Source organism: Marmota flaviventris, chromosome 3, assembly GCF_047511675.1.
Source record: "Marmota flaviventris isolate mMarFla1 chromosome 3, mMarFla1.hap1, whole genome shotgun sequence".
Classification (NCBI taxonomy): domain Eukaryota; kingdom Metazoa; phylum Chordata; class Mammalia; order Rodentia; family Sciuridae; genus Marmota; species Marmota flaviventris.
The window spans coordinates 142,284,340-142,301,730 of record NC_092500.1 but is presented as its reverse complement, the minus strand read 5'-3'; the positions used below and the strand labels follow the sequence as shown (position 1 = coordinate 142,301,730).

The 17,391-nt window shown below is 34.9% G+C and overlaps 1 protein-coding gene across 1 annotated transcript; it reads left to right on the top strand.

Moving 5' to 3' along the window:
• Positions 1 to 703: 703 nt before the first annotated feature.
• Positions 704 to 16,158, top strand: F11 (coagulation factor XI). The gene is made up of 14 exons (XM_027927107.3): positions 704 to 758; positions 4,082 to 4,244; positions 5,647 to 5,753; positions 6,414 to 6,573; positions 7,230 to 7,339; positions 7,674 to 7,833; positions 9,950 to 10,059; positions 10,161 to 10,323; positions 10,407 to 10,513; positions 12,822 to 12,990; positions 14,114 to 14,289; positions 14,734 to 14,829; positions 15,579 to 15,718; positions 15,997 to 16,158. Exons 1-14 carry the CDS (start codon positions 704 to 706, stop codon positions 16,156 to 16,158), a joined length of 1,878 nt encoding a protein of 625 aa, XP_027782908.1.
• Positions 16,159 to 17,391: the final 1,233 nt, after the last annotated feature.

Here is a 17,391-nt window from a genome sequence, read left to right as displayed (position 1 = left end):
AATAGAAAATAGAAAATGTTGTAAGAAATTGCTCAGAGACCTTTAAGAGATATAGAAAGAGACCTCAAATATGGAAAGAAAGGACATGAACTGGAAGAGGAAGTAAAGTTGAAAACTCGGGGTGAGGAGAGCAGATGGTCAGAGCATCTGATTAATAGTGAGCTGGAGGCGGAGAGAGGGCAGGAAGAAAGGCAAGGGAGACAACCTGCCCTGTTAGTTTGGGCTTCTACAGGGCTGTGACAAGGTGGAATGCTACACACCCACCCTGATGAGGACATTCTGAAATTTTGAAAAGATAAAATTCAGTATCATGATAGGATCCCTGTGAACTCTATTTAATTTACTACTCCCTTCACTTCCTATAAATTCTGATGTCAGTAAAATAATTATATATATATAAATATATATACATATATAATATAACATGAATATAATTATATATACATACATATATATATTATTTATTTATTTATTGGTATTGGGAATTGAAAATAGAGGTTCTTTACCACACTGAGTTATATCCCCAACCCTTTTAATTTTTTTCATTTTGAGACAGGGTCTCACTAGTTCCTTAGGACCTTGAACTTGCAATTCTTCTGCCTCAGCCTCTTGAGTTGCTGAGATCATAAGCATGTGCCAAGACATAAATGGCATAAATACACTTTTCATGTTCTAAAAACATGCACATTTTTCTCTTTGTAGGATGATCTTATTATGCCAAATGGTACATTTCATTTTGTTTGCCTCTGTTTCTGGTGGTAAGTAAATCTTTAAGAATGGACTGGAAATAGCTTAATTTATTGGCCTGTAGAGTGGGAAACAAGAAAACTTAAGTCTAAGAGAGAAAATTTCAATATGAGCTGCATACATGTAGATAAATCCCATGCTATTTACTCCAGGAAACGAAATAAATTGTTTTATTTATCCTTCACTTAAACCTCCAGGAGTTTTCAAAGCAGGTGAAGAATAATAGTAGAAATCTATATCTATAACTGTATCTATATTATATTTTTATCTTCATACATCTCCATCTACCTACTTAACACATATAAATGATAATGAATAATAGCATTAAAAAAGCAGAAGTCTTGATTTGCCTCATTGATATTTCAGTTTTCCATAAGCAGTCAGTCAGTTCAATAATACAGACACTGAATAGTGACTTTGGACTGAAAAATGTCATATAAATATGCATACATAATTTATGCATTTCAATAATGTATTGATGTTAATTCTCCACTCTATGTTTCATCTACTAAATTTGTTTATAAATTACTTAACCAATATTCAGTAGAACATATTAATATAAGTACTTTTAGACCCTATGTTTATTCTTTATTCTTATGAAAACATAAGCATTCCTTTAAAAAATTACTTAGGCACATTGCATTTAATTTCTAACTATTGCTAAACTTTTGCCAACTACATGCAAGACCTTAAAATAAGTCTCAACAAATTTCAAAGTGTGAACATTATACAGAGCATGAACATTATACAGAGCATGTTATTCAGTTACAGAGGAACCGAGCTAACAAATAACAAAAAAGTCAACTAAAAAAGTAACAAAAATGTAGCTGGAAAAAATCCTAACTGTTTAAAAAAATTAATGTTGAAATACTGAAAATTTTCCTAAAGGACTTGGGATAAGACAAGATTACCTGCTGTCACTTACCTTAAACATTGTTCTGGAGAACCCAGTCAGCACAGTAAGGAAAGAAGAAGAAATAAAAAGTAAAAGATCAGAAGAAAATTAACTCTGTTCAGAGATAATTTGATTGTGTACCTAGAAAACTCCAAAACAATACCACATAAATTGTTATAGTTAAATTTAAAAAGAAATCTGAATGCAAATTCAATACTCAAACCAACAAACAAAAACTCATCGATTTTTAGTGGAATTAAACATCATGTTTGGATTTTAAAAACCAGTCTGCCTTTGAAGTTAAATGATCCGATTAGTAGGAGATATAGCCTAAGAAAATGACCACATTTATTGTTTTAAAATCTACTGAATTTACTAAGTAATTAATATTCTTATTCAAGTAATATTTTAATGTAGAACAATTGCTTTATACCAGAAGCATGGCACATGGTCAATAGAAATACTTTGAGGTGAGAACAGATCCTCAGTTCTTGGGAAGCTACCATACAGATGGGTTGGAATGAACAAAGAACTTGGGGAAAGGCAAAAACATTTCCAAGTCATTCTTGAAATACTTGCCATTTGGGTAGGGGATCATGCTATATTTGGAGGTTATGTGTGGATAATTGTATGCTAGGTCTGTGACAGGGACCTTGATCTTCTTCACTCCCACAGATCTCTATGATAGTTCAGTGAACACTGTAGATTCCATTCTTGGAGTAAATATTTCCAAACACAAACTAAAAATGGGTAGGATTATTGAGAAAATCAATTATATGGAAATATAATAATTTTAATTGTAAAAAAATGTGATATGAGAAATGGATGCGGTTCTTATCACTGTTTTATGTCACAAGATGCAATGGTGGGCTTAAAAGTAGTAGGACAGATAAGGAAGATCTGAAATGTCTACAACTTCAGTACTTTAAAAAAATCTGATTGTTATTATGAAAAAGTCACCGATACCATGAATACTAATATAGTTTGTTGCTTACGTTTATAATAGAAGGCCACATTCCAGTTAGATGTTAGTGAAAACAAAGATAAAATTTTCCCTCACCAAGTTCAGAGACTGATTCCTATAAGCCTCTTGTAATAGTTTTAACTGCTTTATACCCACCTTTTTTTCCCCTAGATATTTACATCATAATGGTTGTTATATTTTATTCTGCGTGAATATTTCCATTTGGGTTGTGTGTGATTTTTTTTTGTTGGTTTTTTTTTTTAGGTTTTTTTAAGTCTTTTTTTTTTTTTTGAGAGAGAGAGAGAGAGAGAGAGAGAGAGAGAGAATTTTTTAATATTTATTTTTCAGTTTTCGGTGGGCACAACATCTTTATTTTATTTTTATGTGGTGCTAAGGATTGAACCCAGCGCCCCGCGCATGCCAGGCAACCGCATTACGGCTTGAGCCACATCCCCAGCCCCTGTGTGTGATTTTTTAACATTAGGGAAAAAAAGGGTGCATAGCAGTACCTCTCACTAGGAATATGGCAAAGTTAAAAACTACAACCTCAATGACTAAGAATCAAATGACCTAAAAATGTTACATACCATATGGGATGTTAGATCTCTTTAACAGGAAAAAAAATTAAATTTTACACAATGTAGCTTTTCAATAGTGAGATGTCATTCAGGCAAATATGCCATTTTGTGATTTCTTTTTTTTTTTTTTTTTATTTCTTTTAATGGTTTGAATAACAAAGTTCTTAAATATCTGACACATCAAAATGTTCCATAGATCTTGGAAAATGCTATATAAACAAAATTCTAATTCAGCAATGAGAAAAGAAGAGTATTTCAAACATCCCTCCTGGTCAGGGGCATATCCCTTAAACCTTCATCTGGTAGACTTGCCCCTGGGGAATGCCACCATCTGATCTTGTTTATGTAACTCTAATCTCAATTGTGTTTTACTTTTGTTGTGACCCATTCAACCACACAGCCATAGGAACAGGATACCGCTTAAGCATCCAATGATTAGTTATTTGTATTTTTGCAACTCTGGAGAGGGAAAGCATTACTTAGACTAGAATACAAGTATTTTTTCAAGAGTTATTAAAATTAGGAGTATATTTTATCTTCAAGTAGTTGTAACCTAATTAAATCACAGTGCTTTTCTTTGAAGTAATATAATACTTTATTTTTCTTGGGTGGAGGGGGGGAAGCTTTGTTACATCACCTAATTTTTAAAGCATATTTCTTTATGCAAGAAATTCTTCACTACTCCAAATAAATCAACAGATGGCATTTTGTGATTTCTTTTCCCCCATCTAAGGCCACTCATTCAAGAAACTGACACAAAAATGTTGTTTGCTTTGATGTCCAAATTCAGGCCCACCTTCAAGTAGACCTGTTTGCCTTGCCTCTGTCAGATTATTATCTAACTAGACACATGCCCAGGAAAATCCACGGTAACTTGTGCCATGTGTTGCCTCTCAGGATGTGTGACAAGGCTGTTCAAAGACTCCTACTTTCAAGGAGGGGACATTGCTACTGTGTTTACACCAAGTGCCAAGTACTGCCAAGTGGTCTGCACCCACCACCCAAGATGTTTGCTCTTCACGTTTATGGCTGAATCATCAGCTGAAGATCCTACCCAATGGTAAACACTGATGTTTCCACATAGAGGAACTAGATTCACAGGCCAGTTACCTACTAATAAGTTTCCATCTATCATTTCATATAATGTACAGTTAACAACCTGAAAATCAATTGACCTTCAGTTGAAATATTAAATATGACAGAAAAATGCTATGTAGGCAGATTAGGGGGGAATATTAATGCCTCTGTGTGGCTTTTCCAGTCTCGTAGGGTCTCAATATTAAGGGTGCATTTTTTTCCCTTTTGCTTGACTTTTATCCATCTTCATCTTTCTGCTTTTCTATTAATTGATACTATTTAAGTGAGAAGTTTCTTCCAACTATTTTATTAGAAAAATTAAACATTTGATAAAGATAGTTTTTTAAAATAATGCAATAATCCCCAGCCACCAAGACTCGCTTTACCCACCTATATATGTACATATGTCTAAACATTTCAAGTAATTTTAAGACATCATGACATTTCATCTCTAAGCACTTCAATGCGCATTATCCGGGGCTGGGATTGTGGCTCAGCAGTAGAGCATTTGGCTAGCATGTGCGAGGCCCTGGGTTCAATCCTCAGCACCACATAAAAATAAAGAAAATAAAGGTATTGTGTCCAACTACTTCTAAAAAAAAAATAATGTTTAAATTTTTTTTTAAAAAATACATTATCCTACCCAAAGGAAAAAAAAAACTTAGGAATAATTTTATATCATCTCACTTGTCCACCAAATGTAATTTACAGCAATTAACTAGAATCTCATCAAAATTACAAATTGCAGTTGGTTGTTTTATAAAACACTCTGGCTATATTTTTAAATTTTCTAACATTTCACCCAGCACTTTTGTTACCAAGGTGAACTCAAAAATTCAGTAATTACGGCTTTCTGAAAATTTAAGTTTCCAACATCTTTATGTATAATGCTGCATCCAAAGATATTTATATAGTATCCTGAACTTACAAAGCTTACAGAAATCTAGAACAGAGATCAGCAAGCATTTTATTAAAAAGGCAGAGAGTAAATGCTTAGTCTTTCCATGTCCAAAAGCAAAATCAGGGACATCATGTAAGTACTTGTATCACTATTTAACTTGTAATCATTTAAAAAGATGAAAACCGTTCTTAGCTCTTGGGTATTACAAAAACAGGCAGATTTTTGGCAGTATTTTAGCAACAGGCCATAGTTCACCCACTCCTGTTTGTTACTTGTTAAGGAATATCATATGTGGTCTTTTAAATGTAGCAATGTTGAACTGAAAAACAGAGTCACAGTCTTGCTCAGAAAATATTTGTTTGGGCTAAATATTTGTTTTGGCAAGAGATGTTGGTTTCCTCCTCTTTGGCTTTCGGTGTGATTTTAAGACCTGTTATTTTAAAACACATATTTCCACCTGCTAATGCTATTTCTAAAAAAACAGGTTTACCTGTGTCCTAAAAGACAGTGTCACAGAAATACTGCCAAGGGTGAATATGACAGGAGCGATTTCTGGATATTCTTTCAAGCAATGCCCACACCAATTAAGTGGTAAGATGTCTTGTTGGAACTGATCAACACTAGCTATTATGACAATGCATATAATTATATCAGACATGGTTTTATGGCTATAAAACAAAAAATCTGCTATGTGGAAATAAATTCCTCTATTGAAGTTCTTTCAGTGTAAAAACACACATATATGCCCCCCCACCCCAATGCAACACTACAGTTTATTAGAATTTCTTTTTCCCCATAAAAGGACTCAGTTTTCTTCATTCACTTATGTTCTTTCACCTTTCCATCCTAAAATCTTCATGGAAAGTCTTTATTATATATGCTAATTCAAATCAAAGGGTACAAATACTAAGATTGAATTGATACTTGTCTTAATAATAATAAAAAAATTCCCAGATACTTGAATAGGTTGATTATTGAAACAGAGTCCATGGAGTTTAGGAGAGCCTAGGTCAGAAAATCAAGATGCAAATTAACAAGTCTAAAATTGCTGCACTATGAAAAGAACTTTAGTAGTCCTAGATACTTTCATGTAAAGTTGGGATTAAGCATATTAAAATAAAAACAAAGGACTTCTGAGGAAAACTGGGTGAAGAGATTAAAAGTTCAAGTCAGAAGGGACAGTTAGAAATTTTACCATTGTCCCTGGGATCTGGATGGAGGCTTCCCATATTTCCCACTTGTAATTTCCAGCTTGCCACAGAGATGTTTACATGGACCTGGACATGAAAGGAATGAACTATAATGGCTCTATTGCCAAGAATGTTCGAGAATGCCAAGAGAGATGCACAAATGACATCCACTGTCACTTTTTCACATATGCAGCAAAGGATTTTCCCAGTGTAGAGCATCGGTGAGTGAGCTAAAAGTTGACCTGAGGGAATGAAGACACCCAGTAAAAAACAAACTGCTGACTCATCCAAAAAAATTTCATCAATCTGAGGCTAAAATTTATTAACCCCTAAAAGACATTCACAGAATAGCATTAACTGCTTTTTTCATGAAAGTTCATTTAAAGCTCAATTTGCATGAGTTTAATTTATGATATTCTGTCTTTTAATGACATTTTTATAAAATATGCGTGTATACCCATATCCTAGATAATTTCAAAAGTGCTCCATATTTAAATTGGCAATTTTGAAACAGTTACAATTGATCTGATTGCTAATTCTCTTCCCAGCCAAAAAGATGGTATAGTTTAACCTTCTAGAGAAAAGTAAATAAATAAAAAAAATCTACTCATCTATTCATCACTTCTCTCAAGCTGTCTGTCATTTTACTGATGAGGAAATAAAAGTTTGCAAAATTCACAGCATCCCTGAGGGCTTCATGGTGGTGCTAAGACTCAAGTCAGCTGCCTCACCTCTCAGAGGATGTTCTTTGGGGTTAATTCCTTTACTTCATGCTTAAGTCCTCTCTCCAAATGGTAGTTTCCTTTCTATAATCTCATGCTTTTTCCCACTTGTAGTTGGAAGAATAAAATATTTTTCCATTTTTATCTTTATTCAGTAATATTTGTTTGCTGAAGTACACCCAAACAGGGACACCAACCAAAATAACGAAGCTCCGCTATGTGGCATCTGGATTTTCATTGAAATCCTGTGCGCTTTCTAACCTGGGTAACTACTGTTTTCTTAATGAGGTGGTTGAACCATTGGTTGGAACAAAGCTGATGATATGTGCAATGAGGTTAACTTTAGATACCTCTCTACACTCACTGATGAAATGGATCAGTGATCTTTTGCCATTTTTGTGTGAAAAAATTTGTTACATCCTATATAGAGTTTATGTTTAAACTTCAAGTTTAAAGTAGTCACTTCATATTTTTCTAAATTCAAAAAAATCTTGGGGTAAATTTAAATATCTGAATGTGGAATTTACATATACCATGACTGGAATTTTCATATTCTGCTGGCATATTGATTTCCTAACACGGATTCTCCTGTCATCTAGCTTGTATTAGGGACATCTTCCCTAGTACGGTGTTTGCAGACAACAACATCGACAGTGTTTTGGCTCCAGATGCTTTTGTCTGCCAACGCATTTGTACTCATCATCCCAGTTGTCTGTTTTTTACCTTCTTTTCCCAAGAATGGCCAAAAGAATCTCAAAGGTAAGAAGTTACAATTAAGGGTCATTTTTCTTTTTAAAACAGCGGATCAAAATCTGTCATTAAACATTCTGAGTAACTAAAAAATTAATGTAAATGTCTATATCGGATTAAAATTGCAAAAAACCCCTAGCTCCTCTCCCTTCTTATTCTGCACCTACTGACTGCAGATCCAATGTTGCCAAGGACTTTTTCTTAATCTTCAGTTTGGGAGGTCTCTACCTGTAGCAGAGGGAGGGTTGTTTAATTGTCGACAGAATGAAGATAATAATCACGGCTGTTAAGAGGCAATTGAGTCCAACATCATTTGAAATAACTGAACTAGGAGCAGAAATGTCAGTGAAAGAGGGGATCAATGTAGGGAAGGGATAAAAGCCTACATCAAGAGTATTGGGGAAAAAAAAGAGTATTGGGGTGGTGGCAGAGAAAGATTCAAGAATGGAAACCCTGTTTCTCTACTGATGAAAGTTAACAAGGGACCACATAAAAAGCAGAGGAAATTTCTTCCAACTTCAAAGTAATACTTGCTGGGGCTGTTACTCTTCACTAACAAGATTCACTTTAAAAAAGAAGTAATTTAATTTAAAAAAAACAATATTGTAGTCAGCATCAAACCTAGATTCTATAGAGCTGAACTAGAACTCTCAGAGCCTTTGGCATTTGCTTGACCTGGTTGCCCACTGTTGAGGAGAGCGTTACCCCCAGAGCATTCCAGCCAGGTAAGCTCTGGAGTCCTTTGCTCATTCGGTAAGCCTCGTTTTCTGTTGGGTGAGATGGCAATTTCAGGATCAGTCACAGAAAAATGTGTCTGTTAATTTCATTTGCTAAACAAATTTAACACAATTTATTTGGTGCCTATTATATATCAGACATTTTTCTAGGTATACCGCCTAATGAACTAAATAGACACAAACCTTAACTTCTTGGACCAGGATGGAGATGATAGAGTAGTGTTCAGATTGGGACATACTGTCATCTAGAGCCAATAAGGGTTGCTGAAGGATTGGATGTAGTCTGTGAAGGAAAGAAAAAGTCCAATATTTTTGGCCCAAGGATTCAGAAGGATGGAAATACTAATAGCTGAGGTGTAGAAGATTTCATGAAAGGCAGAGGTCAGGGGAAGAGACACCTATTAGGGAAAAATATTGAATAGGCAATTGGAAATAGAAATCAGATTCAGAAGGGAGGTTTATGCTCTAGATCCCTGTTAGGGAATTCCCAGAATATAGCTGATAATGCAGACCATCTCATAGGTGAGAGCATCAAATGACTGAATGCAGACAGAGAAGAAAGGATGTCCAAAGATAGAGACTTGGAGCCCCAGAAAATTCAGAAATTAGGAAAATGACTGTCATTTTATGATAATTGCTTCTCTTTTTCTTTGTCCTATTTGTTTCTTTTTATAAAATTACCAATCAATATCTATGAAAGGAGCAATACATTTAATTCTTAATAGAGGGTTGATAGGAACCTGGTGACCACAAGGTAAGATTTGACTATTTAAACTTTAATTGATTAACTTAATCAATTAATTTAAATAAAGTTAAAAATTTAATCCCTCAACTGTACTAGTCACATTTCAAATGGTGGAAAGCCACATGTAGCTTGTGGCTTCTGCATTGAGTGGCATAGAGAATTCAAGAAGGTTCCATTGGACAACTCTGCTGAAGAGGGATTTTGTGCTGCCTAGGAAAAGGCACTCCCTTCAAGGAAGATGCTGCCAGAGTGCAGAGTCAACAAAGTATTTCACTCATCCACTTCTAAGCTGGACCAACCCTGGATAGGAGACTTCTAGGTAGCATGAAAATTCTTGATGCTTTGAGATAGATTAGGAGTGTTGAAAGGAAGGAAATAAAGAAGGAAGATACTAGGAATACCGACAGTAGAACAAGATCCAAAAGTTTTTAGAAATCCCAATGGCTCAGTTTTGAGATTTTTGTGTATAACATCTGAGTCATGGACTGTGACTCATAATCCATGAAGGAGACTTTCAAAATAGGAACATTTTCACTATTCATGCCAATGTGAACTGTCCTTACTTTCAAGATATGCTGTAAAAAAGTTCTTTTCCTCTGATGTGTGTTATGTGATATATTGATATCTCCCTTTTTCATATCAGAAATCTCTGTCTCCTTAAAACATCTGAAAGTGGATTACCAAGTACGCGCATCAAGAAGAGCAAAGCTCTTTCTGGTTTCAGTCTACAAACCTGCAGGCATAGCATCCCAGGTGAACAATGAGCATACTTTCTTCCTGTTGAGATCAACCATTCTCGAGGAGATGGATGTATGGTTCTGTGTCTCATATCCGATATGTGATTTGTTATCTAGTCTTCTGTCATTCCTCATTTTACCATGACACTGACTTCTTGGGAGAAGAACTGGACATTGTTGATGTGAAAGGTCATGAAGCCTGCCAGAAAATGTGTACTGATGTCATCCGCTGCCAGTTTTTCACCTACTCCCCACCTCAAGAATCATGCCATGAAAAGAAGTAAGACAAAGGAAGGGTAGATACACCCATCCCACCTCTTTGTGAAGGGCATTGTGTTTATACTATTTTGTTTCCAATTATAGGGGCAAATGTTACTTAAAACTTTCTTCCAATGGATCTCCAACTAAAATACTTCACGGGAGAGGAGGCATCTCTGGATATACACTAAGGTTATGTAAAATGGATAATGGTGAGTCTAACATCACTTGAAAAAATATATCAGAAGGAGTTGTTCTACACTGAATCCAGCATGACTAAGATAGTCAATAATAGCCACAGAGAGAAGAAATGGGGTAAAATAACAAATCTAGCAATTTTTTGTCATTTTTTTCTTTTACATAAGCTAACCATGTTTTAACGGTATAAAATGATTTGACTAAATTCGACATTGCCTAGTACGAATTGAACATGTGTTTAAATTCAGAGCATTTATATGACCAGCATTTTATGATGAGATACAGACTCAGGCAACACTTGTATAACTGACTCTTGTTCTCAGGGCCAAGGATCTTTCTTCTTATTCTCGATGATTGAAATATCAATCATACCTTGGTAAATCAAATTATTCACTTTCCTCTCACTAAAGATCTTCAGTGAAGCATAAGTAACCAGCATGTCTTAAAAATTATGCATTTATTCAAGAAATACTGAAGTAACTTGTTTTTCAGAGACTATCATTCTTTCAGATTTCCCTGCAAAGTTCTGCCGACTTATGAATACTGGCAAAGATATATAAAAAAATCTTTTTAATTTATAATAATGAATGTGGTTGGGTGGAAATAAAAAGATCATCTAGTTTATACAAAACTTATAATTACATAAATAATAATAAAAATCAGCTCAGTAGTGTTTCAATCCTAGCAGCTAATTTCTGAGGATAGTAGCAAGAGATGGTTTGTTGGCAAATAGAATTGTTCTAAGGGACAGAATCCCATTGGGAAAGAAGGTCCCACAAATACTTCTCCCTACATTATCATAACATCCTTTTAGACTATTTGTTTTCTTTAATGTCTAAGATTTTAATAAACTATAAGTTAAGATGAAACTGAGATTTATTAAGTAAAATGGAAATGATATTCACATCTTGTAATAGGTTAGAAGTATAAAAATCTTTTGTGTCAGATTATTCACTATATTGAGAAAGTGACTTAATACTTAACTCTTGAGAACTTCTTCTGTAGCACATACAAATGTTACATTGTATCCAGTATCAATATCCTAACTAGCAAACTATGCCTTACTATGTATAGTTCAGAGAGGCTCAGAGGAGAATCTTTGGGTGGCCTATACCTCTTTAGAAAGCAAGTCAATTAAACTGTTATCTCATATTTTCTCTATTTTCCTCACAATAAACTTACCTTAAAAGGATCACTCAAAATAATTCTGTTTTTTCTTAATTCAACTTCCTATCATTGGAAGCGGCACTTAGCAAACTTTGTTAAGTGATGCTGCCATAGTTTAAAAATTGAACCCAACATTTACTTCGATAAACATTTACTTTACTTGCAGATTCTATTCTCACCCCTCCTATTTCACTTTCTTCTCTGTTGAATTTATAGACTCTGACCAGTGGAAGTTATAGACTATATCAGGTATAGGTTGATAGCTCAGGAGAAAATAAGACAAACGGAAGCAGTTCTTAATACCAAATATAATGGTGAAAATCAAATTTTTAGCATTTTCTTTAAACTGAGAAATAAAATAGAATGAAAATCAAGATCTATGTCCTATACCTGATAAGCTTTTGATTGAGTTATTTATCACATATCTTAGTTATCACTTCCTCTATTGACTTTCCTAAACTTTGCATTTATGCCACTTTCCAGCTTGGAAATTATAAAGGCTTCCAAAAAATTCCAGAATATAGTTAAAATCTTCAAAATGGTCCCCCCAAACTAATTTCCACCCTATCCACTCTTAAATGAAAGTGTCTTTTCAGACATACAAAACCCCATCATGCTCATTCTCATCTTAGCTTGCTGTTGGCTGCTGTCTACAAAGTTTTTTCTCTTATTCCTTCCTTCTGTTTGACATTTACCCCAGAATTTTACACTCATTTTCCCACAAGAGAAAAAAAAATTCTAGAAAGGCAACTTTACACCCACAAAATTATTGAATAGACCATCTTCACTGTCAGCGTTTCTGATGTGAGGTGGGGCTCAAGAATTGACATTTTTAACAAGTTCCAAGGTGATGCTAGTGGTCTTCAGACCACACTTGGCCAACACTGCATGAAAAGAACCATCAGTGAGACTACTTGTGGTATCAGATGAGGACAGCAGCATTCTTTGGAGCATGTAATTACAAGATGACTTGGCCATTCCACTTTCATGTGCATGTTTTGCTTTGTCAACTTAGTTATGAAGTCTATTCCGCTCAGGGTCATGGTAAACTCTTGAACTGAAGGAAACTGTTCTTCCTTTTGTTCCTCATGGAGCATAGCCACTGGTGGAAAATGCAGATACAAGAAACTCTTTACTACAATCTTTCTGTTGTAGAGTGCACAACCAAAATCAAACCCAGAATTGTTGGAGGAACTGCGTCAGTTCAAGGCGAGTGGCCATGGCAGGTAACACTACATGTCATGTCACCTATCCAGAGACACCTCTGTGGAGGTTCCATCATTGGAAACCAGTGGATATTAACAGCTGCACATTGTTTTTATGGGTCAGTATAGCGCTATTTTTATTAGTTGGCTATCTTCATACCACTAGCATATTAACAAATACCTTAAAATGTAAATTATCCTATCCTATTTGTGACATGACTTTTTTACCCTTTTTAAACCTTAGCAGGAAAAAAAAATAAGCAAAAAGGAAGAACCGTTCATGGTCTACCAGCATCAGAATATGTGCCAAAACATGACGGTTCATTTCCAGTGTAAATGCAAACACATCCCCTTACCCCACCTCCAGTCCAGAAAGACTTCATTATGCATTCTCAAATTGGATTCCCTGGGTCACTTTCAACATTGGCCAGATATAAAAACTGCATCTGGGGGAATATATGAATGCATGTAACCCAGGGAATTTAAGTTATCAAACCTCCTCTTAGCTGCTTCAGTATCCCCTGAGTTGTTTTCAGACAATTTTATGGATTTGCTTTAGTTATTGTTTTCTTATCAGCATGTAGCATATTCATAACTCAAGAGGTCAGTAATCCTCTTCACTTTTTTTAAAAAATATTTTTTTAGTTGTTGATAGACCTTTATTTTATTTATTTATACACAGTGCTGACAATTGAACCCAGTGCCTCATACATGCCAGGCAAGTGCGCTACCACTGAGCCACAGCCACAATTCCCCTCCTCTTCACTTTTTACATATGGGGAAATTGAGTACAGAAAGTCCACATGAAGTTCTCAGAGTCATAGCTGGGCAATGGCCAGGATGAAAGTAATACCCAGGACTCTTCATGGGTTGTGTGTGCATGTACATGATCAAGACTGGAAAGAGGCTTCATTTTGTGTTTAGTTAAATGCTAGTCCAGTACTTTCTTTGTTTGGGGAATATGTGATTGAAATTTTGGGGATGAAATCACTTCTTTTGACTTTAAAAGCTATACTCTTGGCAGAAAATATTAGTAATACTAGCTAGTTAAATAGCAGCTGAGAGGGCTGGGGATATAGCTCAGATAGTAGAGTAATTGCCTTGCATGCACAAAGCCCTGGGTTCAATCCCCAGCATCACAAAAAAAAAAAAAAAAAAATCAAAAAAATAGATATGCAGCTCAGAATGTTTGGAAGTGATTTAGTGAAGGAAATTTTTCTTCCTTTATTGTTTTCTCCTCAGTATAGAGTCACCTAAAATTCTGCGTGTCTATAGTGGCATTGTAAATCAATCGGAAATAAAAGAGGGTAGTTCTTTCTTTGGGGTTCAAGAAATAATAATTCATGATCAGTATGAAATGGCAGAAAGTGGATATGATATTGCTTTGTTGAAACTGGAAACAACTATAAACTACACAGGTATGTAGCATTTTAAGTGGGAAGTTGTCTACCAAGGTGACCTAGATAAAATGTTTAACCTTACAAGATCCACGGCTTGACCTTACCAACGAGACTCTCCAGGGAGAAGGTCTAGAAAGCTAGTCTTTCACCCTGTTAAGACTGACACACTTTTCTGGTTATGCAATCATATTTTGAGAATTTGGGTGAAAAGGTAAGTCTTCTTCAAGCTTTATTTCAGTGCATGGGACGACATAATTTTATAATCTATTGAAATAAAAAGAATGATTTAGCCTAGTGTCTTCCTTTTAGGATTATAATATGTAACACTGAATAATAATAAAGAAAGAAAATAATATAAATAATACATAAAGAATACAATATAAAGTGAGACAAGAGAGTCTCTTCTGGGAAGCAAAATATATATTATTTCTGATAACTAAAACTATGATTTTTAAAATTTAGACTCTCAACGGCCCATATGCCTACCTTCCAAAGGAGATAGAAATGTAATATATACTGACTGCTGGGTGACTGGATGGGGGTACAGAAAACTAAGAGGTAAAAAATGATGTTCTAAGATATACTGCATCCTAAAAATAAAAACAATAGTTTAAGCACAAACTTTTCTACTCCACCACATCATAGTTAGGATGCAAGTCAAATAACTATTCATTACAGAAAGTACATTAAAAAAATTGGAAAGAAAAAATACCCAAGTGATGATGATATCATGTCTGTTTGATTAGGAACTTTAAGTGTGATTAAACCTCTTTATGGACTATTTTTAATGATGTTTAGTGGGAGACTCAGCACTTTTCAGTAGATGTCCTAGCTTATTATCCAATTATTTTCTCTGGGAAGTAATTCTACTTAGAATTGTAATTAATTTTTAAATTTAATTAAATTAACAAAATATACACCCAATAATAGGAATAATGTCTTCTTTGTACTCTGCAATTATCAAATTTCTATGAAGTAAACCTAATAATTTTTTTCTTTCTAGAATTTTTGCAAAAGATATTCATTTTTAACATCCGTGTGTATATATACATACACACCCACACACACACACACACATATATATACACACATACATACTGCACTTACATATTGTACATATGGATATATTTGTTATATGTAGTATATATGTATTTATTATATGTGTGTATATATCGTACATATGTATATTTAGTATATATATTTTGTATATATGCATATATATGGTATATATATGTTATATACATATTTGTATATACAGACAGTATATATGTTTATTCCACTAAAAATATAAAAACAATTTTTTTCAGACAAAATACAAAACACTCTTCAGAAAGCCAAGATCCCTTTGGTGTCCAATGAAGAATGCCAGACAAGATACAGAGGGCATAAAATAACCAATAAGATGATTTGTGCAGGCTATAAAGAAGGAGGGAAGGATGCTTGCAAGGTAAGAGGGTGTTCCCCACCCTCGGAACGTCTTCAAATCAGAATGTTTGACACATTTTTAAAAAGTAATCTTCAGCCAATGAGCAGGAGATGCTGGATTTGAGCTACTTTAACTGAAATCTAAATGAGACAACCTGGATACATTAAGCAATGGGGTTTCTTGAAGTTTATGAAGGGCCAGGACAGAATTTTAGGCAAAATCCCTCTGAACAAAAATTTATTTAAGATGGGTAGTATCTGAGTGACCAGGACATTTTTGTTTTTCTCCCCTTTCTATAGGGAGACTCAGGGGGGCCCCTGTCCTGCAAGCACAATGAGGTCTGGCATTTGGTGGGCATCACAAGCTGGGGGGAAGGCTGTGCTCAAAGGGAACGGCCAGGCATTTATACCAACGTGGCCAAGTACATAGACTGGATTTTGGAGAAAACTCAAGCAACATGAAGGAGTCTCCCGGTGCCTTTTGCCCCCTGAACAGCATGCCAGATTGCTCCCTGGAAGAGGGAAGAGGATGTTGTTACCCCTGAAGAAGACACCATGATCCTAAATCTCCTCCACAATCCCAAGCCCGAAGGGAGTGGTATTTGTAAGAAAATACCCCGAGGAAAACACACTGTCATTTTCAAAACTCCCATTCTTGGATAATCACAATTGTTTTCAGCACCTAGTTTCTTACTTTCTGATCACACTTTCACTCAAAGAAATTTTTGAAGATTAAAATATGGCAGATATTAGCAGAAAAGGATCACATACTGGCACCAAGGAATCAGGTAGAACTACTAAAAGAAACCACCACAGAAAAAGATTCATTAAATGAAAGGGGTAACTGGGAGAAATGGAAATGAGAACTGTCCCCATCAGTTTGCAATTGTCTATACTCTGCCTACCCCAACACGTTTCTTCAATAAAGAATTAGATTGAATTCACTGACAAGATTTTAGAATGATCAGAAATTCTTGTCTTTTCAATGTTTAATATATATATATTTTCAAATCAGATTGGGTAGGTACAAACTAAATGTGAATGTGAACAAAGACTCCAGAATTTCTCTATAGGAGAAGACTGGGAATAGCAATTTACCTGGAAGAGAAACCTTAGTGGACAAATGTTAATGATGTACTTTCCTGGAAAACTATTTGTAGATAGATGGTACATTTCATTGCAGCATTTGGGTAGCAGGAGACTGGTGGAGAGAAGGGAAGCCAGCCAAACTCCTTCCACAAGGCAAAGCAGTAGTGGGTAGAAATTAATATAAAATGCATACATACTACAGGAAAAGATAATTTGGAGCAAATCGATGGTGATAGTAGCAAGTTTAGCATCTCTATACGGTTCCCTGTATTATGAATACTGGGGTTTTCTCTTTCCTGTAAATATTTACCTGGTTACTATTCTGGTATGGTTCAATAACCTAGAATTTGAACTGCTTTCGATCTGTGTTAATAGCTCAACAATTCATCCACATATTTATTGAACACAATTACATGATAGTATCAACCTGAGCTTTGGGGATATAGGGTGAGTAAATGATTTGTTCCTAGTTTCATGAAGTTTACTGTCTACTTAGCATGAAGAACAAAATAAAAAACTTAGACCCAATATATAATGTTATACTGAAATTAGAAGGACTCACCAGGTTTTAGGAGATGAGACAGGAAGACAGGTACTTGGGGAAAG

Coding starts and splice junctions, on each gene's coding strand:
- F11 (XM_027927107.3), top strand. CDS start 704: ATGATCTTATTATGCCAAATGGTACATTTCATTTTGTTTGCCTCTGTT. Junction 12,991..14,113: donor GCTGCACATTGTTTTTATGG/GTCAGTATAGCG, acceptor TTTTCTCCTCAG/TATAGAGTCACCTAAAATTC. Junction 15,719..15,996: donor GAGGGAAGGATGCTTGCAAG/GTAAGAGGGTGT, acceptor CCCTTTCTATAG/GGAGACTCAGGGGGGCCCCT.